This window comes from Barbus barbus (assembly GCF_936440315.1).
Source record: "Barbus barbus genome assembly, chromosome: 19".
NCBI lineage: Eukaryota > Metazoa > Chordata > Actinopteri > Cypriniformes > Cyprinidae > Barbus > Barbus barbus.
In genome coordinates, this window is record NC_136747.1 from 23068142 (window position 1) to 23092807 (window position 24666).

At 37.4% G+C, this 24666-nt stretch overlaps 3 protein-coding genes across 5 annotated transcripts; 2 read left to right on the forward strand and 1 right to left on the reverse strand.

The window, feature by feature from the left end:
- Positions 1 to 206: 206 nt before the first annotated feature.
- Positions 207 to 7593, forward strand: LOC306885572 (DNA-binding protein RFX5-like). The gene is made up of 10 exons (XM_079442188.1): positions 207 to 318; positions 635 to 780; positions 2541 to 2574; positions 2714 to 2796; positions 2964 to 3083; positions 3259 to 3369; positions 3773 to 3854; positions 4058 to 4256; positions 5049 to 5143; positions 5547 to 7593. Exons 2-10 carry the CDS (start codon positions 689 to 691, stop codon positions 6531 to 6533), a joined length of 1803 nt encoding a protein of 600 aa, XP_079298314.1. The 5' UTR covers positions 207 to 318; positions 635 to 688; the 3' UTR covers positions 6534 to 7593.
- Positions 7594 to 11000: 3407 nt separating this feature from the next.
- Positions 11001 to 20040, reverse strand: LOC306885220 (ubiquitin carboxyl-terminal hydrolase MINDY-1-like). 3 transcript variants are annotated; one of them, XM_079441614.1, is made up of 12 exons: positions 19822 to 20040; positions 19468 to 19538; positions 19052 to 19286; positions 18305 to 18919; positions 16949 to 17006; positions 15464 to 15528; positions 14445 to 14603; positions 14264 to 14366; positions 14002 to 14144; positions 12706 to 12897; positions 12316 to 12456; positions 11001 to 12012 (listed from the first exon to the last, which is right to left on the reverse strand). In XM_079441614.1, the coding sequence occupies exons 4-12, from the start codon at positions 18914 to 18916 to the stop codon at positions 11932 to 11934; spliced, it is 1554 nt and encodes a 517-aa protein (XP_079297740.1). In that variant the 5' UTR covers positions 18917 to 18919; positions 19052 to 19286; positions 19468 to 19538; positions 19822 to 20040; the 3' UTR covers positions 11001 to 11931. The 3 variants fall into 3 exon arrangements, with proteins under 3 accessions (XP_079297740.1, XP_079297742.1, XP_079297741.1); XM_079441616.1 differs by having other exon boundaries at positions 18305 to 18502; positions 18599 to 19286; positions 19822 to 19988; XM_079441615.1 differs by having other exon boundaries at positions 11443 to 11835; positions 11932 to 12012; positions 18305 to 19286; positions 19822 to 20027.
- A 1402-nt stretch (positions 20041 to 21442) lies between these two features.
- Positions 21443 to 23823, forward strand: mllt11 (MLLT11 transcription factor 7 cofactor). The gene is made up of 2 exons (XM_079442660.1): positions 21443 to 21539; positions 23067 to 23823. The coding sequence occupies exon 2, from the start codon at positions 23073 to 23075 to the stop codon at positions 23328 to 23330; it is 258 nt and encodes an 85-aa protein (XP_079298786.1). The 5' UTR covers positions 21443 to 21539; positions 23067 to 23072; the 3' UTR covers positions 23331 to 23823.
- The last annotated feature ends 843 nt before the right edge of the window (positions 23824 to 24666 follow it).

The following is a 24666-nucleotide window of genomic DNA, read 5'->3' on the forward strand; positions in this document are numbered from 1 at the left end:
AGTTTCTTATGTTGAGATCTTCATTGGGCGCGTGTGTGCTGAATATGAGGAAATGTCTGGACTGGGGCAGGAATAACAGCCCTGCAGTATTTGGGCATGGTCGCTATCCGATTGACCTGACAACAGTTTCATGAGTGGCTGTATTTTCGAAATGGGGAAAAATATCTTGAGCGTTTAGACGTGGGAGAATTAGGCGCTTGCGTGGTTTCATGTCGTGTTTACAGTCTATCGCTATACGTGTAAAGCTGGTCTAAATGTGTCAGTTTGTAGTGAAACTGATGATCATTTACAGACATGTGACGACTTGAATGTTTACTAGTAAGCAGTTTGTTCCAAGACTGTTTTAACACTGTTTGCAGACTTTAAGTTGTGCATCTTAAAGATACTATAAAACAAATGTGCTTTAAAAAAAAACAACAAAACTTAATACTACAAATATGGCCTAAAACTGTAACACCCTACAACTTTTACTATTGACTTTAAGTTGCATTAATCTAATATGCAAACTTCTGGATTTAGAATAAACTTCTCAATAAAACTGGAGTTAACTTACTTTTTAAAACACTGTTGCATTGAAAGTTAGCCCAAACCGTACTGTGTGGACACATATTAACACCTGCCTCATGTCTTAAAGGTTCAGGTCCAGGAAGGTTCTGAATGCAGTTTGACAGTTCAGTGTGGTTGAGACATGGCAGAAGATCAGTTAAAGGCAGACGCCTCGGCTGGGGAGGGGGAGACGGAGCCCAGTATGCTGCTGCAGAAGCTGAAAAGCAACATTTCGTAAGAACTATTTATTTTTTACTTCATTGTGGTTCAGATAGAATGTTACGTTTTATTTTCTGAATAAATGGTATATCATAGTTCAAATTAAGCAGAGTGATGTTTGTAGAGCTGTAGCATTAAGGGAGTAGTTCACCCAAAAATAAAAGTTTGTGGAAAATTTACCCACCCTTAGGCCATCCAAAATGTGGTAATGATTGTTTCGCCATTGGAATGGATTCTGAGAAATTTAGCATTACTTTACCTGCTTACCTATGGATCCTCTACAGCAGAGGTCTTCAACCCTGTTCCTGGGGAACCACTATCCTGAAGAGTTTAGCTACAACCCCAATCAAACACACCTGAAGCGGCCAATCAAGCTTCTCAAGACTGCTTGAAAATTGAAGGCAGGAGAGCGGGTCCCCAGGAGCAGGGTTGAAGACCTCTGCTCTACAGCAAGGGTGCTCAACCCTGTTCCTGGTGATCGACTGTCCTGCTAAATTTAGCTCCAACTCTAATCGTTAAGTTAAGGGGGAAGTCGTGGCCTAATGGTTAGAGAGTCGGACTCGTAATCGAAAGGTTGCGGGTTCGAGTCCCCGGCCGGCAGGGATTGTAGGTGGGGGGGAGTGAATGTACAGCACTCTCTCCACCCTCAATACCACGACTGAGGTGCCCTTGAGCAAGGCACCGAACCCCCAACTGCTCCCCGGGCGCCGCAGCATGGCTGCCCACTGCTCCGGGTGTGTGTGTGTGTGTGCATTTGTTCACTACTCACTGCTGTGTGCACTTGGATGGGTTAAACGCAGAGCACCAATTTCGAGTATGGGTCACCATACTTGACAATACGTCACGACTTACTTACTTACTTTAATCAAACACACCTGAAGCAACTAATTAAGGTCTTCAGGATCGTGTGAAAATTAAAGGCAGGTGTGTTTGATTAGAGATGGAGCTAAACTTTGCAGGACAGTCGATCGCCAGGAACAGGGTTGGGCACTCCTGCTTTACAGCCAGAGGTCTCAAACTCAATTCCTGGAGGGCTGCAGCTCTGCACAGTTTAGCTCCAACCAGTTCCAAATCACACCTGCTTCAAAGTTTCTAGTGAACCTGAAGACCTTGATTAGCTGGATCAGGTGTGTTTGATTAGGTTTGGAGCTAAACTCTGCAGGACAGTGGCCCTCCAGGACCGAAGTTGCCCATCCCTGCTCTACAGTGAATGGGTGCCGTCAGAATGAGAATCCAAACAGCTGATAAAAACATCAAAATAATCCAAAACACTCCAGTCCAGGGCTGTCCAAACTCCGTCCTGGAGGGCTGGTGTCCTGCAGAGTATAGCGCCAACCCCAATTAAACACAACTGAAGCAGCTAATCAAGCTCTTACTAGGCATGCTAGAAACTTCCATGCAGGTGTGTTGAGGCAAGTTGGAGTAAACTCTGCAGGACACCGGCCATCCAGGACGGAGTTTGGACCGCCCTGCTCCAGTCCATCAATTACAGTCTTGTGAAGTGAAAAGCTGCATGTTTGTAAGAAAGAAATCCATCTCGAAGGCATTCTCTGAAGAGGATCCATTGGTGAGCAAATGATGTAATGCTACATTTCTCCAAATGTTCTGATGAAGAAACAACAAACTCCATTACATCTTGGATGGCCTGAGGTTTAGTTAATTATTAGCACATTCTTTTTGTTTTAGCCTGAACCTTTAATGTCATTGATGTATGCACTATACATGTGTGTATGCAGATGTATATGTAAATATATGCACATTCCATCTTTTCACAGTAAAAATGTGCAGGGCAAAGTGGACAAAATTTTGGTAAGTCTGTTAGAGGATAAAATAACATGAAATGTTAGCCGTCTTGTTGTATAGTATCACTCATTCATCTTATTTGTGTTTTTGAGCACACATTCTTTACCTAATTCTGTCTTTCTCCCTGTGACATGTCTCCTCTCAGGAAGATGTACAGCGTTTCTCTGACAATGACAAGCTCTACCTTTATCTACAGCTACCCTCAGGTCCAGGTGCAGGAGAGAAGAGGTACATAAAATCACACAAATATACTTAAGTCAGCTTTGATGCACTTTTTAAATCTTTTTTTTTTTTTTTTTTAAATCCCAGCTAATCAGGCTAGCTAGAAATATGACAAATGTGACAAGAAATATCATACGTGACATGTTTACAAACTGCTTCTCTGTGCGTACCAGTGGTGACTCAAACTCTGTCAACACGGCAGACCAGCTTCACACCTGCAACTGGATCCGTAGCCACTTGGAAGAACATCCTGACACCTGCCTGCCTAAACAAGATGTTTACGAGACATACCGGTAAGGACTGGGGTGCAGAATATGCACACATGCCTCTTAGACTGAGTTGTAATTCAAGTAAACACTTGCTGTTTTCCTAGACTTTTAAGGGTCCATTATCTGTATTTTTTTCTGTCTATGTTTGCAGTTTTTCACAACATACAATGATTACTCACTGGCTTTTATATCTAAACAGGAAGCACTGTGACAACTTACAGCATCGGCCTCTAAGTGCAGCAAATTTTGGCAAAATCATCCGAGACATCTTCCCAAACATTAAAGCACGAAGACTGGGTGGCAGAGGACAGTCCAAATATCCTTTTGTCTCTAACTTCATTTAAACTGTATAAAATGTTGACAAACATTTGACTTCGAAAACCCTATCTAGAGCAGTCGAAGACGTCACAGTGAATTTAGATTCACCACCAATCTCATGAAAACACGCATTCAAATATTTTGAAGACTTCTAAATATTTGAGAGATTTAGATGGCTTTCTACACATCGTCAACACTTCTGATCCAGTTTTTATCTGTAGAGGTTTTATTTAGAGAGGTGTTCCAGATGTCTTTATCCTGTACTTTTGACAAATAAATGTAATCTCATGCTTTAAATTCATTCACATAATTTGACTAAATTCAAACTAAAAGTCTTATTGTTTTATTTAATGAAACCTAATGTATTGTTCAGTGTCCCTTAACATAAATGCCAGCACATACTGCTATAGTGGGATACGTCGAAAGACCGTGTTAAACATGCCATTACTGCCCAACCTGGACCTCAAAAATGACCCGGTATGATTGTCTTCTTACTGCTGACTTTTCCTCCAAATTGCTTTCATAGCATTAAAATAATATAGCTAAGTGGTTTTCAACCCTGTTCTCCTGCCCCCTGAAATCCACTGATATAGGTTGTCCGCTATATTTTGTCTAGAAGAAAAACATAAGTTTATGCTTAAATGTTCTGTTTATGTACCTATGTGATGTGCCACCTCCAGTCTGAACTGACAGAACTGGTGCAAACCTACAAGCAAGAGGTCACCGAAGCAGCCTGTGAACTTATCTGTGACTGGGCCCAGAAGATCCTGAAGCGCTCTTTTGACACGGTGGTAGAAATCGCACGCTTTCTCGTACAGGAGCACATCGTCAACCCACGCTGCAGCCAAGCCGAGCTCGTCACTTCAGCTGCTCTGGCAGGTACATGCAAGCAAATAGTAGGATGACATGCTAAGATTTGCTCAGCAATATTGCGGTGTCATTGGTGTACTCTTATAGTTAAAGGTGCAGTAGGTGATTGTCTTCAGAAACTGAAATTCTCTTCACATCCCGATAGCAATCATTAAGTGGTCTAAATATATTTATATATTCTGTGTAAGGCGTTGGACCAAGAAATGTTCATCCAATGAAAATGTACTTTTTTTGATTGACTTTCCTACCTGCCTGTCAACATGTCTTTGCATACCTCTGTGCACCCTGTTTGAACAAACAGGATGCGTCATTAGTGCGATCACGTACGGTATGCAGACAGAGCGAGAATGGCAGGCAAACATCAACAACCTGACTTTCCTTCCTTTTACTAACTGTACTATAAAGTTTTCTCACCGGTTAATGACGCATGATGTGTTGTAGTAATGTTGTCTCTGGTCTGTGTTCAGGAGGCGTGGCTTTGAACAGTGATTTGCAGGTAGGGTGGGATGTACGCTTTTAGTGCTCTCAGGCTAAATTTAGCATTTTCCAAGACGTCCTACTGCACTTTTAATATTTTGAATTAGATTGTAATTTTAATTGGTGTTAGTTACTTTGTTGGTGCCAATAGCCTTGTGGGTAGCGCCCCAACATACAGTGCCGTTGAGTTCAAATTCTGGCTCGGGGACCTTTCCCGAATTATTTTTTTTATTTTTATTTTATTTTTTTACAATAACCCTGATTTTGCTACATTGCTTTAGGAGTGAAGCTTTATTTATTTGTTTTGGTTGGTTGGTTTCATAGGTGGACCTTCTAAACCTCATAAAGTAATCAAAAAGATTCCAGCAGCTTCCCGAGCAGGTGGAGCAGAAGAAGATAATGTCAGTGCAGAAAATAAGGTAATACTGGTCTGAAATTTAAACATTTCAGATTTTATCTGTTCCTTCCCCCAAATCATTTTGATTCATAAGTCGATCAGTTTTGCACTAATCTCTGGAATATTGTATCCTCAAATAATTTTGTGTAATGACTGAATAAATCTTAAACAGTATAATTGATTATAGTCCCAGTCAAATGATTTCCTACATATCTGTGCCACTTTTGTTTCTCAACTGAAAGCAATATGTAATGCCCTTTTTGGTAAGCTGCCATATCAAAAGTGGGATCATTTATAATCAGCCAATCAGTTTCACAGAACAAACTCAATAAGGGCATGCTGATCACCTTGTCAAGTTTGTTTTATGACAGCAGTATTGTATATTATAAATGGTAAATATAGTACCATTGTGATGTTTTTGGCAGCAAAAAGAGAAAGACGGAGTGGAACAGCCGCCATCCAATAAGCAGCAGGTCAGTGATAAACCAACCAATAAGGTGGAGTCTGCTCGAGTGGAGGCTTATATGAAGAAGCTGCCTCAGCTCCTTCCCAGAGGTACCGTTCCAGAGAAAACCTCCCCACCGTGTCTCGCACCAGCCGATTCGGGCAGCGTTCAAGTCACTCTACCCATCACAGTTACAACGATACCCTCTCAACCAGGCGGCACTGTCCCGGTCATGATTCTGCCATCAGGCATGAGTCTTTCTTACCCAGAGTGTGAGAAAACATCAGTCACGGTCGCCACTTCCGCTGCTCCAACTCCGGTCGTCCAGAGAGCGCGACCGGCTGCTCCTAAGCGGGGCCCTGACCCCACCACCTTAGTGTCAGCTGCTGGTGTTGCTCTGAAACGCAAAAGAGGACGACCCAGAAAGCAAAGATCAGAAGACATGGCGCCGCAGCTGCCACCAGCCCCAACCTCAAGTCCAGCTTTGCTCACGAGAGGAGTAATCCAAAAGGCCTTGCCTTCCTGTGCATCTGCCACTCCTTCACCGTTGGTAGAAATATTGATCCAGGACCGGCAAAGCTTGATGTTTAGCCAACTTCCAACCATCCAGGAAGTGACAGATGCTGAGCAAAGAGGTGTAGTGATGCAATGTCAACCTGCAGTAGAAGCTGAGAAGCAGCAGTCCGTCCTGCTAATGCAAGGGCCCAACCAACCGGGTTACGAGCTGAGCCGGAGGATGGTCATCCAGCGTGCGCCGTTATCCAGAGAAGGAAGGCCGGCTACCCTAGAAGTGCCACAGTCCACTGTTACGTACCTCCCGCCGGCAATGTTATTAGGGGACAGAGGAGAAGTGGAAATTACCCTGACTCCTGTGGAGCCACAGGTTGATTCCATGCTAAACTCATCTGGTATTCCCAGCTCCTTCGGCTCCTCGTTTGGAGAAACCCCAAAACCAGATGCCCCGTAACAGCAGCCCAGCACCCGACTCAATGTGCAATGCCTATCCAGTGCTTCTGTGAATTGCATACTAGCTTGTAGTCAAACTGAGGTGTACCATCTTGGCTGAGCTTGACTGGGTGTGTCTGCTTTGTGTAAAATGATGTATAGAACTACAACCTCTACTGCAACTACACTCATTTTCATATGATTAATACGAAACATGAGTGAATTCCTGAAGACTCCAGGAGTGTTTTTGAAGAGATTATGAATTTAAGTGGCCTAGAAAAAAAGTTTAGACCGTTTTGACAAGAGAGCGTGAATTTTAGAGCATTGAAAACTGAAACGAACAGATATACTGGTCCAGCTCAGTTATTAAAAGAAAGGACATCTAAAAAAAAGAGAAATCATCAGAGTTACTAAGGAGCTGATTGGCGTCTGTTGGAGTTTGTCACCATTTTCAGTGCCATAAGAGGGCAGTTGGTCTTTTTTGCTCTAACCGTCTCTGCATGTTTGTTTATGTTTGTGTTTGTAAAACATGAATTGAAATTTTGGAGTGTTTTCTAGCTGTTCAGATGACAAAGAGTGGTATTACGGGTTTGCAACTTCAGGGTTCTAAAGTCCCTCCCTCACCCAGTGAATGGGTTTATAGTTCAGTGTTTGTTTTTTTTTTTTTTTTAGACATCACAAATAACAGATATACAAACTTCGAAATTACTACATCGAGTTGCTGTTGTGAAGGTCTAGAAGACACTACTGGTTCAGATGGTGCACAGTGTAGGTGGCTGGAAAAACGGAGACCTCTAAAATCCCTTTAATTATGCAAATGAGGCTGTGATTTCAGGATTCTTCTCAAAGCCCCGCCCCCTGCGTTCAGGTGTGTCCAGTCGTTCTCTTACAGCAGCATAATTTAGCACTTAACAGATGTAAATAGTTTATCAGTGAGCCCAAAAGAATATCTTCATAGGTAAAGCGTACCATCGATAATTTAAACAGTTTTATTTTCCAAATGTATAGCCATTGTCACTATATTGCTACTATGGAATATTATTATTAGTTACTAGTAAAGTGTGCACTGTCACCCTAAAAGCATGTACAAAAAAATTGAAGTTAAGATGTTACATTTCTGAAATTTGATTCTATTTAAACTGAAATGTGTACTAATTTATTTATACAAATTTTACAAAGCTTTTGAGCCACAACAGCATCTTTTTGTGTAGATTATCATGTCTTAAAGGAGAATTTTGCTCTATTTTTATAGCCTTAAAATATTTTTTACTAGATATTTTCAGGTATTACACTTGATCTTAGCCAAAAGTCCATTAATGTGAGTTTAAAAAAATTTGCCATTTTAATATTTTTCTTATTTGAAAGTAAATCGATGTAGATTTGTTTGTATCAGTTTTATGAATATTATTTGATGTATTGAAAGGCTATAAATTGGGGTGGGAAAAAAATCTGCTTTAAGGTTCAAGCTCAAAGGCTGTTGATGGTTAATAGATTTAATAGGCACTTAATTTAAAAGCAAAGCCACTCCGATTATTTATAGAGATTTGAAATCAAATGTTGCTATTTATTCAGATATTGTAGTAATATATGTGAGATGGGAAATGACAAGAGGTGATCATTTTACTATGGATTAATGGTGCTTTAAAAAGCTAAACGGGTTTAACTATCAACGCAAATGATTGTGATTCACATGGCAGTGATTTCACCAATCAGCAGTCTTACTGCACTTAACATCCGCTGCTCACTGGTGCTGATTCTGGGTAGAATTACCATGGTACAATGGTGGCAAAATAGCAACTGGCTGTCAGACAGCCTGCTAGCGTTGCGTCGGAATAATTATATTTAGGCTCTTGAAATGAATGTGCTATATATGTCATGTTTAATTCTAAATAAACACGGCTGCTTAATTTACTCAAGGTTTAAAATTTGATTAACCAAAATTAATGTAAATCTTATTACAGGAGCTTTTAGTTTGTACACTTTTTTTACATTTTGATATTGTTAGGGCCTATTGCTTTTTGGTCTTTTTGTGTTCATTATCACTTTTCCCACTTAAAGGAATAGTTGAAATTAAAATTGACTCACCCTCAGGCCATCTAAGATGTAGACTAGTTTGTTTGTTTTTTTTTCATCTGAACATTTTTGCGGAAATGTTGCATAACATCACTTGCTCACCAGTGGGTCTCCTGCAGTGAATGGGTGCCGTCAGAATAAGAGTCCAAACAGCTGATTAAAAACATCACAGTAATCCACACCACTCCAGTCCATCAATTAACATCTTGTGAAGTGAAAAGCTGCGGATACAAATCCATCATGAAGACGTTTTTAACTTAAAACCATCACTTCTGGCCAAAACACAAATTCATAATCCATAACGCTTTCCTCAGTGAAAATAATCCATTCTCTGTTGTTGTCTCACATAAAACTCCACCAACATATGTTTAAATCTGTTCTTGCCTGTTTTGTCGTAAGCGTTGCTTGATCTGTGCAGATTTCTCTCCTGCTTCAGATGAGACAACTTTTTTTTTTTTTTTTGTTAAAAAACATCTTGATGGATTTGTTGCTTTCAAACACGCAGCATTTTGGTTGACAAGATGTGAATTGATGGACTGGAGTGGTGTGGATTACTTGTGAATTATTGTGATGTTTTTATCAGCTCTCATTCTGACGGCACCCATTCACTGCAGAGGATCCATCTGTGAGCAAGTGATGTAATGCTACGTTTCTCCAAATTTGTTCTGATAAAGTAACAAACTCCTCTACATCTCAGATGGCCTGAGGGTTGAGTACATTTTTGGCAAACTATTCCTTTAAAGGCGGTGCACATTTCTAATCTTCTGCCTCATTTGCAGTCGTGAGATTTGAATACTAACGTTATATCTGAATATCCTAACAGCAATTCAGTATCCTGTTAAATAAAATATCAGACTTACAATTTAAAAAACACAATAAGAAAACTTATAACTTTCATTAACTGTTTGCAGTTTATTAATGACTAACTCATTTCGAACGTTCTTGATTGCAACATTCAAAAGAATGACTGAACAGTGGGACGTTAGATTTATATAAATCTAACAAATTGCATAATGATTAAGGAATGGATGAAGTAGCGAATAATCAGATCTGTAGCAGCAAAATACTGACTGAAAGCAGTTTAAAAGGTTATTTCATGGGAATAAACATTTGGGCATATGATAGTGTATATCCGTTTATGGATGTATTATTCATACCCTCAGTCCATTGACGAACAATGTCATTTTTTTTTTTTTTTCCGTTGCAAGTACAATGTCACACCACAGAAATGTAACATGTTCAGTACAACATAGTGCCTCATACAAACCACTGTGCTCTGTAAATATCCATTTTCTTTGCATTATTTATGAGGTTGTGATTTCGCTCTGAAGCATCGAGTGGATTATTTGTTTTAATCTTTGGTAAAGGCTCTCAAAACTGTTGTCCTCGAAAAGAAGGAAAACCAAAATGACACGCCGATCTCACGAGTGCATCGAGGTGACGAGCGTGTGTTGTAATTACCCATCAGTGTTGGTAATTCTCATGTTTCATTGTGACGAACTCAAAAGAAACCAATTGCGAACGTGTCTAGCACATTAACATCTCAGAGTCATGTAGAATTGTTAATTAGTCGTGAGAAATGCGTTTTCTATCAACCCCGTGGAATTTGCATAAGTGTTCATTTGTTGTGCGTGTCAGTACTATGCCGTTTTTACCATAGACATGTTTAATTACCACCTTTTTTTTAGTCAGTCCATGCATGGTTTGTGTATTGAATATGTTTTTAAAGAGTTGTTACAAAGGATCTGATATTCGTTTGGAGTTTCTTTGGAAAACATTTGAACCCTGGTGTTTGTCTTGCACTTTAATTTTCTTAACGGAAAGCACACAGGGGGAGAAAAAGATGAAATGCAGCACCTTGTATATTATTTGTTTTTGTACTTATGAGGTCGTCTTTTTGAAAATGTCTGCTTTTTTGTATTTCATGTTTTTTCATGTTAAAACTACAATTGGACATCTTCCATATAAAAGAAAATGAAATTATCTCTGACTGTGAGCACATTTTCATAAATCGGCACTAATCAACGATATGTATGATGTGTTTCTTTATATCAAGTGTTTGTGAACTACTTCATTTTCAATGGATCACGTTTAAATGATACACAGTTTTATTTAAATGTGTGAAAGGAACTTGAATTGTCTCGTTACCTCTAAGGATACAGATAGATTTGAGTACAGGTTTACTTTGTTGACCACGTGATAGTCAGGTTTATCACAGAAAATGTTTTAGACTAAAGAGATATATATAAAATTATTATTTTTTTTACATTTATATATTTAAAAACAATTACACTGTTCAAAAGGTTTGGGCTGGTAAAATCTTTATCCTTATAAAAAAATACAGTAAAAATTGTGATATTGTATAATTATTAGTTTTAAAACTTTTTTTTTTTTTTTTACAAAATGTAATTTATTTGTCAAAGCTGAATTTTCAGCATCATTAATCCAGTCTTCAGTGTCACATGATCCTTCAGAAATCATTTTAATATGCTGATTTGCTGCTGAAGTTCTTTTTAAATCAAATGAGTTATGAAAAAAAGACTGACACTTTAATTCTCTGAATCCAAATGTACATAAATTTGTGACATTGTGTCTCTTTGTACAGCAAGCCAGATGTTCAGTCTTCAATTAAAGCACATATGCTCTTATTTATGATCATCAGATATGTATTAGACAAAAATGCAAAATAGAAGCATTTTCACAAAAGCTCTCAGATTTTGGAGCCCATTGTGCATGTTTATGATAACTAAACTGTGTATGTGTGCAAAAATTGATGACTGCACCAAAAACGCTGCACTTAAGTTTCTTTGTGTAATACCAATATTCCAGACGTTTCATAAATCAATGGTCACACATTTCCTGTTAACAGAGATGGCTTTTATTAGCTCAGTTTACAGGATCCAGGGAGCGCCACAGAGTCCTGTGTACTGTACATCACTTTGGATGAAAAGCCAATGACAAGTAACTATGTACAGATCAACTTGAGACAGTAGCATTTCAGTGTAATATTAAATTCTTATTACAATACCTGATTATTTACCATTACAGTATTTCAATCTTTAATGGCATAGTTAGGAGCTCCACAGTAGCACTCAAACAAACGCTCATAATTAGTGCTTAGAAACAATTGCTACCTTTATTTGGTCCAGTAGACAACGATGAGCAACGGTTCAAACCATGAGGATAAAGGAAAGGCGAAAACGAGGGGTCAACTGTACTGTAAAGGCAGGCTTGGCATTGGGACGACAGGTCTGCTAAGAGTAAAGTCCCATGTCTCAGTAGTGGTACAGAAGAAAAACTCTTAACTGGCTTTGAGAGTCTGGTTATGGTGGTGAGTGGACTCTGACCTAAAGAATACAGCAATCGGAGTCGTCCTTCTTTTCCCGGCGCCTCTGTCCTCCTTGCTGAGATGCGGCCTGACCTCTCATCTGCAGGAGTAAGAAGAAAGAGTTCAGTTTCAGTAAGTCTTCTGAATTCTGTCACTACACTAGTGCAGAAACTTTTAACTGAGTGGGGAAAGTTTGCAAAGGGCATTTGACAACTGCTTTATGCTTTTTAAAGAAATAGGTTTTTTTAACTTTATGTATCTCTATGAAGCTGTTTTTGGAGCAATTTACCCAGACATTCATTCTGCTAGGGTTTCATGAATAAAGCCAATTTAATCTCAAAGAATGTTTTAATCTCAAGTTTCATGTGCAAGCGTTTCTTCCTGAAGGAAAGACAGGAAGTACCTGTCCTGCTGAGGGCTGGTGCTGCTGTGTTTGTGGCTGCTGGTACTCTTCCTCCTGCAGCTGCCTGGCCAGCTCAAGATCACTCAAGGGTCCAGGAGCTTCACCCTGCTGCTGCTGCAGGGACATCGCCACCAGATAGTCCTGGATAACACATCCAAACATTCACTGAATCGATCTTAAACCAATGTTGTTGTAGATGTCAACATGAAACGGCTTTCTCAAATTACATATTTCTGAGTGAAACAGAATAATCCTTGGGAAATAATGGAGATTTGTTTTGCATTGGGATTTGATTGGATCACGAGGAGGAGGTGGAACATGTTAGGCTGTGATATTATTGGTTACTCTTACACCTATATGATAGGAAAAAGCAGGCAAAATCTTAATCACCTGGTCGATCTGCATTTGCTGCTGCTGTTGTGCGGAGGGCTGGCTGGCTGCTGAGGGTTTCTGGGAAGGGTGACACAATCTGAAATCGGAGTCACAGAAATTCCCATCCCCCTCCACATTATGGAGACTCTCCCACACCACGCTCTCCTCCTGCAGGAAGCCCTGATCAGTGACCAGCAGGTAAAGGTGACCCTGCAAATTCACACATTGAACACACTGGTCAGCAGATATACTGTTGTTGACAAAATAACAGCGACAAAGCCATTCGAATTTCAAATGATTCTCAGTAAGAATTTGAATGTAAGCAATTCAATGAGGTTCAAGCATCATATTAACATACAATCCAAAATTTGTTGCTTTTTTTTGCTTGTAGTTTACTGGATTTACTTAAAGGGATAGTTCGCCCCAAAAATTTTAATTCTGTCAACATTTACACCCTCTCTACTTGTTCCAACCCTGAGTTTCTTTGTTCTGTTGAACACAAAAGAATATTTTTTGAAGAATGTTGGTAACAGCTGATGGTAGCCATTGGCCTCCATAGTATTTTTTTCCATGCCTTTTTTCCAACCTACTGTTTAGTTTCTAGCATTTTTCAAAATATTTTCTTTTGTGTTCAACAATTGAAAGAAATTCATACAGTTTTGGAACAGTTTTCTGAAATTTGATGTTTAAAAATGCACATAAGGCATTATCTAATTAAATGTGCATATTCATTTTTTTTCAGTACAACAATCTGAACAATATGAATATTTTTGTTTCATTTTGTTAACATTATAGAGAGGATTTTGTATGTGTATATATATATATATATATATATATATATATATATATATATATATATATTCTCTATAAGTTAGAAACAGACAGAAAAAAACACTCATGTTTACTGTTTGTTGAGGAATAAATCTTAAAATCAGGTCAATTATATATATATCAATAAACCTCTCTGTAAAACATTTAAGAATATAGATAGAAATCAACTCTTATTTTGGTGTAAGTGCAACAGAATTGGAGATTTTTGGCTCAGTGCAGGAGAAAAAAAAAGAAGCATTTTAAGAAAACAGCCTTTAAAGATGTGTAGTAATGTAGTTACTCAAGCTAAATGTTTCACTTGGGCTCAAAAAAACATAAGCAAATAAAGATTTCTGTGCTATTTTTGCTATAAAAATCTGCATCAAAATCTTTTTTTTTTTTTTTGGTGGTGGTGGTGGGTTTAAAGCGGCTTGACGTTGCTGGGGTTGTTATAATCAGCTTAGCTGCTATGGAGAGTGTTGGTGTGGGAAGGCTGCTAAACACCTTGTGCTTTATCATAGTGCTGAAGTGGTTGTTTCTGAAAAAAACAGACAGTTCTCCCTCCTTGGCTGTCGTGTTGAGCTCACACAGGCCGTGATACGACAGCTGGGTTGCTGTGGACTCCAAAAATTGCTCTGCTATCAAACCTGTCAACAAACAGACATTAAGATTTACCATCAGCCATTAATAGAATGCTGAGGAGTCCACACATCTCTGATATACAATATCTGAGCCATTCGTGTATAAGAAATAACATTAAATGTACCTTCACTGACTTGACTGCTATCTGTCGAGTGCTTGAACTCTATGATCTTCTCCACCAGTTGGTTGTAGCTGAGTTTGCCCACTGCAGACACCACCTCAGGACTCTGAAGAAGAATGGAGCACTTGTATTGTTGTTTGGATACACAGAATTCACACGTTATATAATGTTTCTGCTGACATACCTGTGGGTCGACAAGCCAGCCGTGGTAGAGCGGAATGTCAAGCAGATCAAAGACGATGCATTCAGGCGTGTACTCAAAATCCGACACACCTGTAAAACGCACATTTACATCGAGGCCTGTGGACAACTTTGGCAGCACAGCCATCGCGTCGCTCATGTTCTGTGAAGGGAATGAAAATATAATAAAAAACAAAGTCTCCTGAGACAAAAATACATACAAATACATGAAGCTATTTCAAGGTAGTTTATGACGGTTATGTTATTGGCCTCAGCGTGTGATATACTGAAATATTTGGGTCAAGCTGAAGATAGTATGAGTAATATTTACAAAACATGTTGACTGCTCTTAGCTAAACTTTTAAGTTGAAATCACGAAATTATATTTAAAAAAAATATATATATTATCCTTCAGAAATTTTTCTAATTTGCCGATTCGGTGTTCAAGAAACTCTTATTATTATTATCGATGATAAAACCCATTTTTATTTGAAATATAAATGCCTTTACTGCTAAATAAAATAATTTATTTAAAAAATAAACCTTGATTCTTTTTGTTTGCAATCCTCAAGCCAACCCAATAGCAGACTACATTCAGAAAAATGTATAATCTGATATATTCTAAAAGAAATCATGTATACATTTATTTATATTATAAAAAATATTAATTGAAAAAATATTAAACTAAATATGAGATCATTAGCATTATCTAACATAAGCTTGAATTATTCTATCGAATCCATTTAATTTTCAGCCGTGAACAAAAAGGAACAGCAACGGCACATGAACAAAAGGAGGCTTTCATTTGTGCATCTATAAACACAAATGCACATTGTAATTGTTGGAATTGTTAATGAAGGGATCACAAGCCTTCATTCAAAGATTGAAGGCCTCATTCAATGATTGTATATGTCTTTTGGTTCTGAGGTTTTACGCGCAGTCCATCTGCTTAACATGTTAATTATATTCACTAGACGTGCAGAGCTGAGGCTGTTATAATGGTTCTCCCACACTACGATTTACCTGCTGGAAATTGAGCTCCATGCCTTCTGCTTTCTCCCGCGGTTTGATGGACAGCACGCATTCACCTAGAACGAGAAAAAGTTAGGCTTAACCATATTAAAAACACTTCAGCTTTCTGTCAAAGGCTGTGTGATTTGAGAAGTGTCACCTTTTCATGTCAAACATATTTGTACTGTTTGTGAAAGCACTTCTGGTTTATCTCCCCATCACTCAGCAACATAACATCCTCATCACACGTTTATCTTTCTAGCTGTGACTTAAGAAGAGGTGATATACAGTGGCTCCAAAAATATTTGGACACACTTAAGCCACACTTGTGCAAAATGTCATTGTATCAGAGAAATATAAGTACATAAATATAAATACTATGACAGTGACACCAGTTGGTTAATAGGATTTTTAAGAAAATAGATTTTTTTTTTTTTTTACAGTTGCCACATGGTTAGAATTTTGTTATTTAATGCAGTGCAATGATATTCATGTATGTGACTTCAATGTGCAAACGTTTCCAAAAACATTTTAGGGACACTGTAAAAGAAAACCTACACCCATAGCTGATCAAGAGTGCTAGTCAAATTAATAGTTCACCCAAATATGAAAATTTGCTGAACATTTACTCAATTCATTCAAGATATAGTTGAATTTGTTTCTTCATCAGATGTAGAAAAATCTCACATTGCATCACTCGCTCACCAATGGATCCTTTGCAGTGAATGGGTGCCGTCAGAATGAGAGTCCAAACAGGTGAGAAAAACATCACAATAATCCACACAACTCCAGTGAAGCAAAAAGCTGCATGTTTTTAATAAACAATTGCATCATTAAGACTTTTTGAGGAAGCATTATTACGGAATATGGATTTGTATTTTGGCCAGAAACAACGGTTTAAAGTTAAATCACCTTAATGATTGATTAAGTTTTTTGCTTACTTGTGGATTATTGTGATGTTTTTATCAGCTGTTTGAACTCATTCTGACGGCACCCATTCACTGCAGAGTGAGCAAGTGATGTAATACTAAACTTCTCCAACAAATGTTATAGATGGGCTAAGGATGAGTACATTTTTAGCAAATTTTCCTTTTTATTACTTTAAACATCTGGACTAGTATGGATTTTCAAACCCATCGAGGACTAAGAAAGTATTACCATTGTGTCCTTGAGCGAGGCACTTAACCTAAAAGTGTCTTCTAAATGACTACTTACACAAAGAGCAGAGACTTAATGGTATAATCCGTGATTGGGGTGCCATTAATGATACTGAAACACAAATGTTTTCACACAGTAACCACACCCCCTCCTTCTCAAGTCACATCAGCCATCTGTTTCCAACCATAAAGTTTACTGTGGTGCATCACTTGAGCTCCTTAACTCATTACAGTCCATTACCACGATGCGTGTGCTGCTGTGTGCACTTTGTGTTTTAATGTAATTTGATGTAACATATTGAAAGAGATACTGCATGTCCAGTGCTCTAAAACATCCTACCAAGATGAGCCATCAGCTCTTCAGTGGTGACCACTTCCATCTGAGCCGGCAACTTCACCTGAAGAATCGACACAGACTTCATACAGTTCATATTTTACATACATATAATGATCTAAAGTACATGCACATGAAATTCACAAACAGATAATTCTGCTTTCAGTCACGGCACACCCTCGTCTACATTTTGTCTTTTTTTCTTGAAAGTGTTATCAGTATTTTACTGTAAGCTGAAATAGTGTTTATACAGTAACACACAGGAACAGATAAGGAGAGTCATGAGTCTATTACTAAGTCAGTGAAAAGTCAGAAAGTTTTATTCAGCTAAATACTGGTATCATTGATTACAATGCATTTTATATATTTATATATACACTACTGTTCAAAAGTTCTGGCTTGATAATATACTTAGTGAGCATAAGGCTTCTTTAAAAACATTAAAAATCTTAAGTATAAGTATAATTGTAATATTATTACAATTTAAATGAACTACTTTTAATATACATTTTAATATTTTATTATATTGTAAAATGTAATTTATTCCTGACACAATGTTATGTTTTTTAGCATTCTTTCATGAATAGAAAGTTCAAAAGAATAACATTTATTTGAAATAGCAATTTTGTGGCCTAATGGATAGAGAGTTGGACTTGTAACCCGAAGGTCGTGGGTTCGAGTCTCAGGTCCGGCAGGGATTGTAGGTGGGGGGAGTGAATAACCAACACTCTCTCCACCCTCAATACCACGACTGAGGTGAGACCCTTGAGCAAGGCACCGAACCCCCAACTGCTCCTGGTGAACATACAAGGGTGTGTGTTCACTACTGTGTGTACACTTGGATGGGTTAAATGCAGAGCACAAATTCCGAGTATGGGTCACCATACTTGGCCACACACCACTTCCCTTCCTTTCCCTTACCCTTACTGTCACTTCTGATGAATCTAATGTGTGTCACTGATGAATAAAAGTATTAATATCTTTAAAAAAAAATCTGGTTAGTAAGATTTATATTTCATGTGACCCAGGACCACAAAACCACTCATAAAGGTCAATTTTTTGAAATCATCTAAAAGCTGAATACATACAATTTCCATTGATTTACTGTTTGTTAGGATAGGAAAATATTTGAAAATCTGGAATCTGAGGGTGTAAAAATATCAAAATATTCATAAGACCGCCTTTAAACTTGTCCAAATGAGGTTCTTAGCTATGCATATTACTAATCAAAAATTTAATTTTGATATATTTACGGTAGGAAATTTACTAAATATCTTCATGGAACATGATCTTTATTTAATATCCTAATGATTTTTGGCATAGATAATTTTTTCATTTAGCAGGTAATGCTAAATGGCTTACCTTCCACCGCAACAACAGGATGTTCATGATGGCAATCAGAGGGCAGGGTCCGTTCTCGCTCTGCGTGATAATGGCTGTCTTCTTCTCTTTCCAGGTAATCCACTTGACAAAATAATATGCCGGCATGCTAGGCTCTGATGCCCTCGCTGCCCCCGCACAGGCCCCTGCGCTCCCCTGAGAGGGGACTTGGTTGCCATCCTGAGCAGATTTGGACGAAATCAAAGGTCCATCAGGAGGAATCCCATTAGTCTCCTCGGAGAACTCCAGACTGGCCATGGAGAAAGTGGGTGTCACCTCTGATTGGCTATTGAGGATCTCAGATTCATCGGTTTTGTCTTGGCTTTTACTGGTCACGGACTGAGCCGCATTAGCATCATCTTCAAGAGACGCTGTGGTTGTAGGAGGTTCTTTGCTTGTTGTGAGGTCATCTTTCATAAGGTGAGAAATGCTCCCAGAGGATTGCTCAGTAATGGCGTCACCCTCTTTTTGGCTGATTTCCTTGTCCTGTGGTCTAGCAGCATCAAAGTCCTCATTTTTGGTTGTTTTTAACTGCTGTCCCTCCGAAACGCCTATAATCTCACCATCAACCGTGTCTGGGCAAGGATCTGCCATGACCTGACGGGTGAGATTGTGTGCTTATAATTAACAGAGCCAATAAAAGTTGGGTTGAAAGGAAATATGATTTTTAAAATCTTCAGTTGCTGATAAAATAAAATAAAAAAATCTGTCAGTGTCAGCTTGCTTTACCCAAAAATTAGATTTTTTTGCTTTGCAATCAATCTCTCGCACGAAAAAGCCAGATATATTGCATGAAATCCTTCTTAAGGTAAAAACTTAGTACTTTCTTGCTTTCATGCCACATCCATCACTAATATGCGAAGGACCAAACTGTTCAAGTGGCAGTTTTTCGGCACACCTCTGCCTAGGCGTGCTGTTTTTGAATTGCCTAATTCTGGGAACAGCTGAGTCACAGGGAGGCTTTCTGTGGACGAACACAAAGCATGTCAGCATTTACAAACTCTACATGTACAAACCAGAATGCATTACTGTGCAATTCTAACGTAGACATAAAAATATGAGTTACAATAGTTTGTTTGGCAAAACTATTTCATGCATAATATTTACATAGCCTATGTTTAAAGACCCTTCGGGTTAGTTTTCACCTGATCACTGAAGGGTGACACTCTGGAGGTTAAGAAGGTTTTCTGATATCATATTGTGAATTTCACAAACTCTGAAACAAACAGAAAGAAATTCAGGCAAGATTCACTTAGCAAAAGTGCAAATGAGCATTTGTTGTCATTTTATACAATAAACACTGCAGATGAGGTTGTTAAGTTAACTGTCAACACAAGGATTGCGTCCTTTTGGAACAATAAGGTATTTATTTGCCAGTCTATTCGCAAAAGACAACTTCTCTTCAACTCAGTACAGTATGTGAGTTCATAAACATACTAGTGTGTATTAACAATCTGGATAAGAGTATAGCACTTCATCCTGCATTAGCAGAAACTTACCATAGCGAGCTTTCTGCAGGTCTTTAAAAACGTGCTTCTTTGCCCCTAAAACAAACACAATAATCCAGTGAAGGTGTCTGGATGAAATCTTCAGGTTTTGTTGTCTGTCAGTACGGCTGGTACAGCGCACGTCTCTCTCTCTCTCTCTCTCTCTCTCTCTCTCTCTCTCTCGCCACTCTTTCCGTAATCTTGTTTTTGCCTGTCTCACTTCCGGTGCCTGTGTTTGTAAACAGAGACGTCACGCCGGAAGCTAATATACTCTTTATAACTCAGCGGTATTTTCTCTACTAGGCTAAATTATTTTTTAAGTCATACTGGCAAAATTGCTGCTGTAAAATGTTTTGATATTTTACGACCTATGGGACATTAATTATTATCGGGTATCTAGTGGCATCTCGTGGTTGGAGGATAGAAGTGCAGGTTCGAGATGCACTGACGATAGAATAGAATAGAATAGAATAGAATAAGTCACCCTCATTTTCCAACCAATACAACATTTCTATAGTAGAAGAATAATGACAGAATTATCTTTTTTTTTCTTTCTTTCTTTCTTTCTTTCTTTCTTTCTTTCTTTCTTTCTTTCTTTCTTTTTTTCTTTCTTTCTTTCTTTCTTTCTTTTTTTCTTTCTTTCTTTCTTTCTTTCTTTCTTTCTTTCTTTCTTTCTTTCTTTCTTTCTTTCTTTCTCGATACATTCAAATAACGGTACCTGCAACACATCTGATTAATCTTGTAAAACCCATCAATAAATGCACTTTATTATAAAACCCTTTCGATGTCAGCAGTATTATATAACCCTGATTTAATTATTATTTTGTTATATTATTTTATTTATTTTTATTTTATTTTACTGACTGCTTTGCAGCAAGCACAATAGCGTACAAAAATCCAGGATTGACTAAGTTTTTCAATAACTGGGAATGAGCTAAAATCTATATATTTTCGTCTCATGTGTTTGTAGGTGTTCTGAAGCTTGTTTTTTCATGCAAGTCAGTCATTTCATGTACCAGCTTCTTATTATTATCAAATTAGGCCTATAATACAGTATTGAATATTCTGTATTTCATAACAGGGTTGATATTGAATAACAATATACAGTGTTATCTTTTTTGCATACTACTTATCTAAAAGCTTCTTTATATTCCTGTAATTATCCACCGTGATTTTAATATTAACCAACTGAATCATTTAGTCTGTGCATCTGGTATTCACTAAATTAAAATAAATATTCACACACTAAAGCGGAGCATTTTATCCTGCTGAAATTATCAATACATTTCGATTTTGCGTTCAGGAAATTCAGACAGTGGAAAGAAGGGTCAATGGGACCTGATGGACACTGAACTCAGCCAATCAACACACAGACGACTCCACTTGCAAAAAACAAGAAGGGGTCGTTAACAGATGCAGAGATTGTGAAGACACCACAAAACAACTATCACACACACACATAAATGCAGTTACTAATTTTCACAATTTGATTAGAACAGTAGATCAGCCACACGCACCTGACGCTAATTATGCACCTGTCGCACACAGAAGGTGGGCGGGGCGAATGCAAATCTTCAGGACTGTCTCTAGTGATGCTGGGAGCGGGTGGTTCATGCTGAGCAGCCGGCGAGAAGAGACCGAACAGGGTGCATCCTCCATTCTTCTTCAAATCCGAATTACTACAAACCAGCTTGTCATTCAGAGAGAACCAATCTGATCACATACTAGGGGTATGTTCTTTCAATTGTTCCTTTGTTGGGCAATATTTCTGTTTTAATCCAGTTCGTTTAAAGCATTTCAAATGATTTTGGTGTTCCATCACATAGGCATGATGTCCAGACTAATTAATTAATACGACCTCATTTGTCAGTTAAAACGAAGTTAAATTGAACGTCTTTTACTAGTGAATGTTTTTGCTCGAGGCCTATTTAAGGTTAGTTGCGTGTAATCCATGCTTACCACTGAACTGAAGCTAAATGCTTTGTCATGAGATGCGCCATCACTATTTTGGGGGGGCTGCGAGAGCCCGTCTTTTAATAGATGTGCATGTGAGATGCTGGAAGAAAAACAAAACATGCAGGCTATTCCTGATGGTCCTTTAAGGACCTCACCCACTGAAATTTGGGCGTATACCGCCGCTGCATTGTATGGCCGTACTTCACCCCACGACGCGACGTGAACGCGCGCTGCTCAGTTAATTAGAGCGCCTTCATTATAATCATTGGCTTTTTAAAGATTTCATATGTTTTTACATCGCAGCTTCCAAATAATATATCATCTTTGTGATGAAAAGATAATGCTACTTTGTTATTATTCCTGTAAGGTCTTAAATCTTGCATCTAATTATAATATATTAATATGATTAGATGGCAGAACATATTTACTGTGAATCATTTTTTATTATTACTATTTTTATAATAGGCATAATGATGATAAGTTGTTATTATAGCCTAGTACAACATTTATTCAATATATTTCATTTTATTGTAAGATCTTAAATCTTGCATCTAATTATAATATTAATATAATTAGATTCTTAATATGCAGACTATCATATAGATAATTCTTGAATATGACCTCTAACATATTGACATTTTCCTTATTTTATAATAATCATACTCATAACAAGTGTTCAGTATTACTAGTTTTATAATATATTTCTCATTTGACATGCATATGAAAGTTATTTGCATGTTAATTGCTTTAATTTTATTGTAAGATCTTAAATCTAGTTCTAATATATTAATATAATTAGATACCTAAAGTGCAGACTTAATCACACAGATGATTCTTGCACATATTTTATTTCTTCTCTTATAATTATCATATTGATAATATGATAATTTCTGCTTTGACATGCATATTAAGGTTATTTTTACAATTAAATTGCTTGCAGTTAATTAGCATAATTTTTTTTTGTATGTTTAGTACAATTATAGTATAATTGATATATTAGTTTATTATAATATAATAATTGTGCTTATTTTATATTATATTTTAACCTTTGGCCTTCATATGAAAGTGGTTTTACAGATGTAAATTGCTCAAGTTTCCCTGAAAATAGCAGGTAACTAAAAATAGCTCATGGGGAACTCAGGAGCTCCCTGAGGGAAAAAGTAAACAGGTTTTTAAATGGCGAGCAATGCAATGTATTCTTTGAATCAAGTTAGTTGAGATTGTCTTATGTAATTTATGAATCCAAATGAATTATTTGCTTGGCAGCAGTGCTGATGTTTTAATCTCTTCTTAATGCACAGATCGAAATGTTAGACACAACCAGCAGCCAGTTTGACTCCTTCATGTTTTGGAGGCAGCCCATCCCATCACTGGACCTGTCGGAGCTGGAAGACCTTGGCATTTCTATACCCAAGTCTAAGGAAGCAAAGTCGACCAAGAGCTCCCAAAAACCCCTGGGACAGGAGGTGGAAGAGGATTTGGAGCTGTTGAAGTACTCCACCTTCAACTACTGGAAAGAGCCCGTCGCTAGTATCGAAACCTTGGATTTCAGCCTGCTGTTATAAGACACTGCAATGCAATTCTCAGTTCCTGCCCAAATCTGTGTTTAATGCCGCTGTGGTTGCACCGATTCTCTACTCCAACCTGATATTGATGAATACAAGAGTGATGTATCATGCCTTTCTTGTTAAACCATGTCAGTAAACTGTGATAACTGGGTCCTTGTCTGATTAAACTAGTAGGGCATTACTGAATATGGATGTATTAGTTACACTATTTAGTATTGGCCGTGACATAAGTTTAAGATATCTAGATCATAATCTGCCAAATTCACTTCAAGGCAAGGAGATTTAGAAGAAATCTAAAACTGTATAATATTATTGACTGCCTAATGATTTGAAATATTAATGCATACAGTAATTTATTAGTTTAAACTGGAATCTCACTTAAAAGGGTTTTTGTATTGAACGGATGTCTATGTTAAAATGCACAACTAATGTTTTTTTCCAATTATGTTTGGTGACAAATGTCAGATGGCAATTAAAGTGAGCTTGCTGCTAAATGAATAAAAATGCATGTGTTTTCATGTTTCATTTATCATTTTATAGCTAAATAGATAATGTTTATCAGCATTGACCACTGAGAGAAATTGAGAGATTTTACAGCATTACACACATATTCAAAAACTTTTTTTTTCCAATGCAACAGGTGCAAAAGTGTTTTAGTTCTAACTTTGCAACTCAAACTTGCAGTAGATTTTGTGCAAGATTTTTTTTTTTTCCTGTGGTTTCTTGATAAGCACAGGTGTTTTGGAACACAACTGGGTAGCAGTGTAGAAAAGCAGAACACTGCAGATAGAGTTTGCAGTATTAAATATTATACCAAGCAAAGTTATTAATTTGTATCACAGTTAAGATAAAGACATAATTTATATACATCAATAGTCAGAAGCCAATAAAAAAAATGATTGCCAGAAAATTGAGTCATACATCTCAACTTAATATTTTGGCAATATATATATGTATAATACATAGAAAATCAAGTAAACATAAAATCTATATATTATAAACAGTTACAATGTATTTATAACTCAATGTATATATATATATATGTGCTGTCAAACAATCGCGATTAATCGCATCCAAAAAGTTTTTTAAATATATATATGAGTGTACTGTGTATATTTATTATGCATATATAAACACACACATATGCATGTACATATTTCAGATAAATATGTTGCGTTTATATATAAAATATATTTTTCAATGATATAATTTATATGGCTATAAATATATACCTATAAATATTTTCTAAATATATTCTGTATACGTGTCTTGTATACATACATACATAATAAATATGCACAGTACACACACATATATTTTGTAAACAAAAACT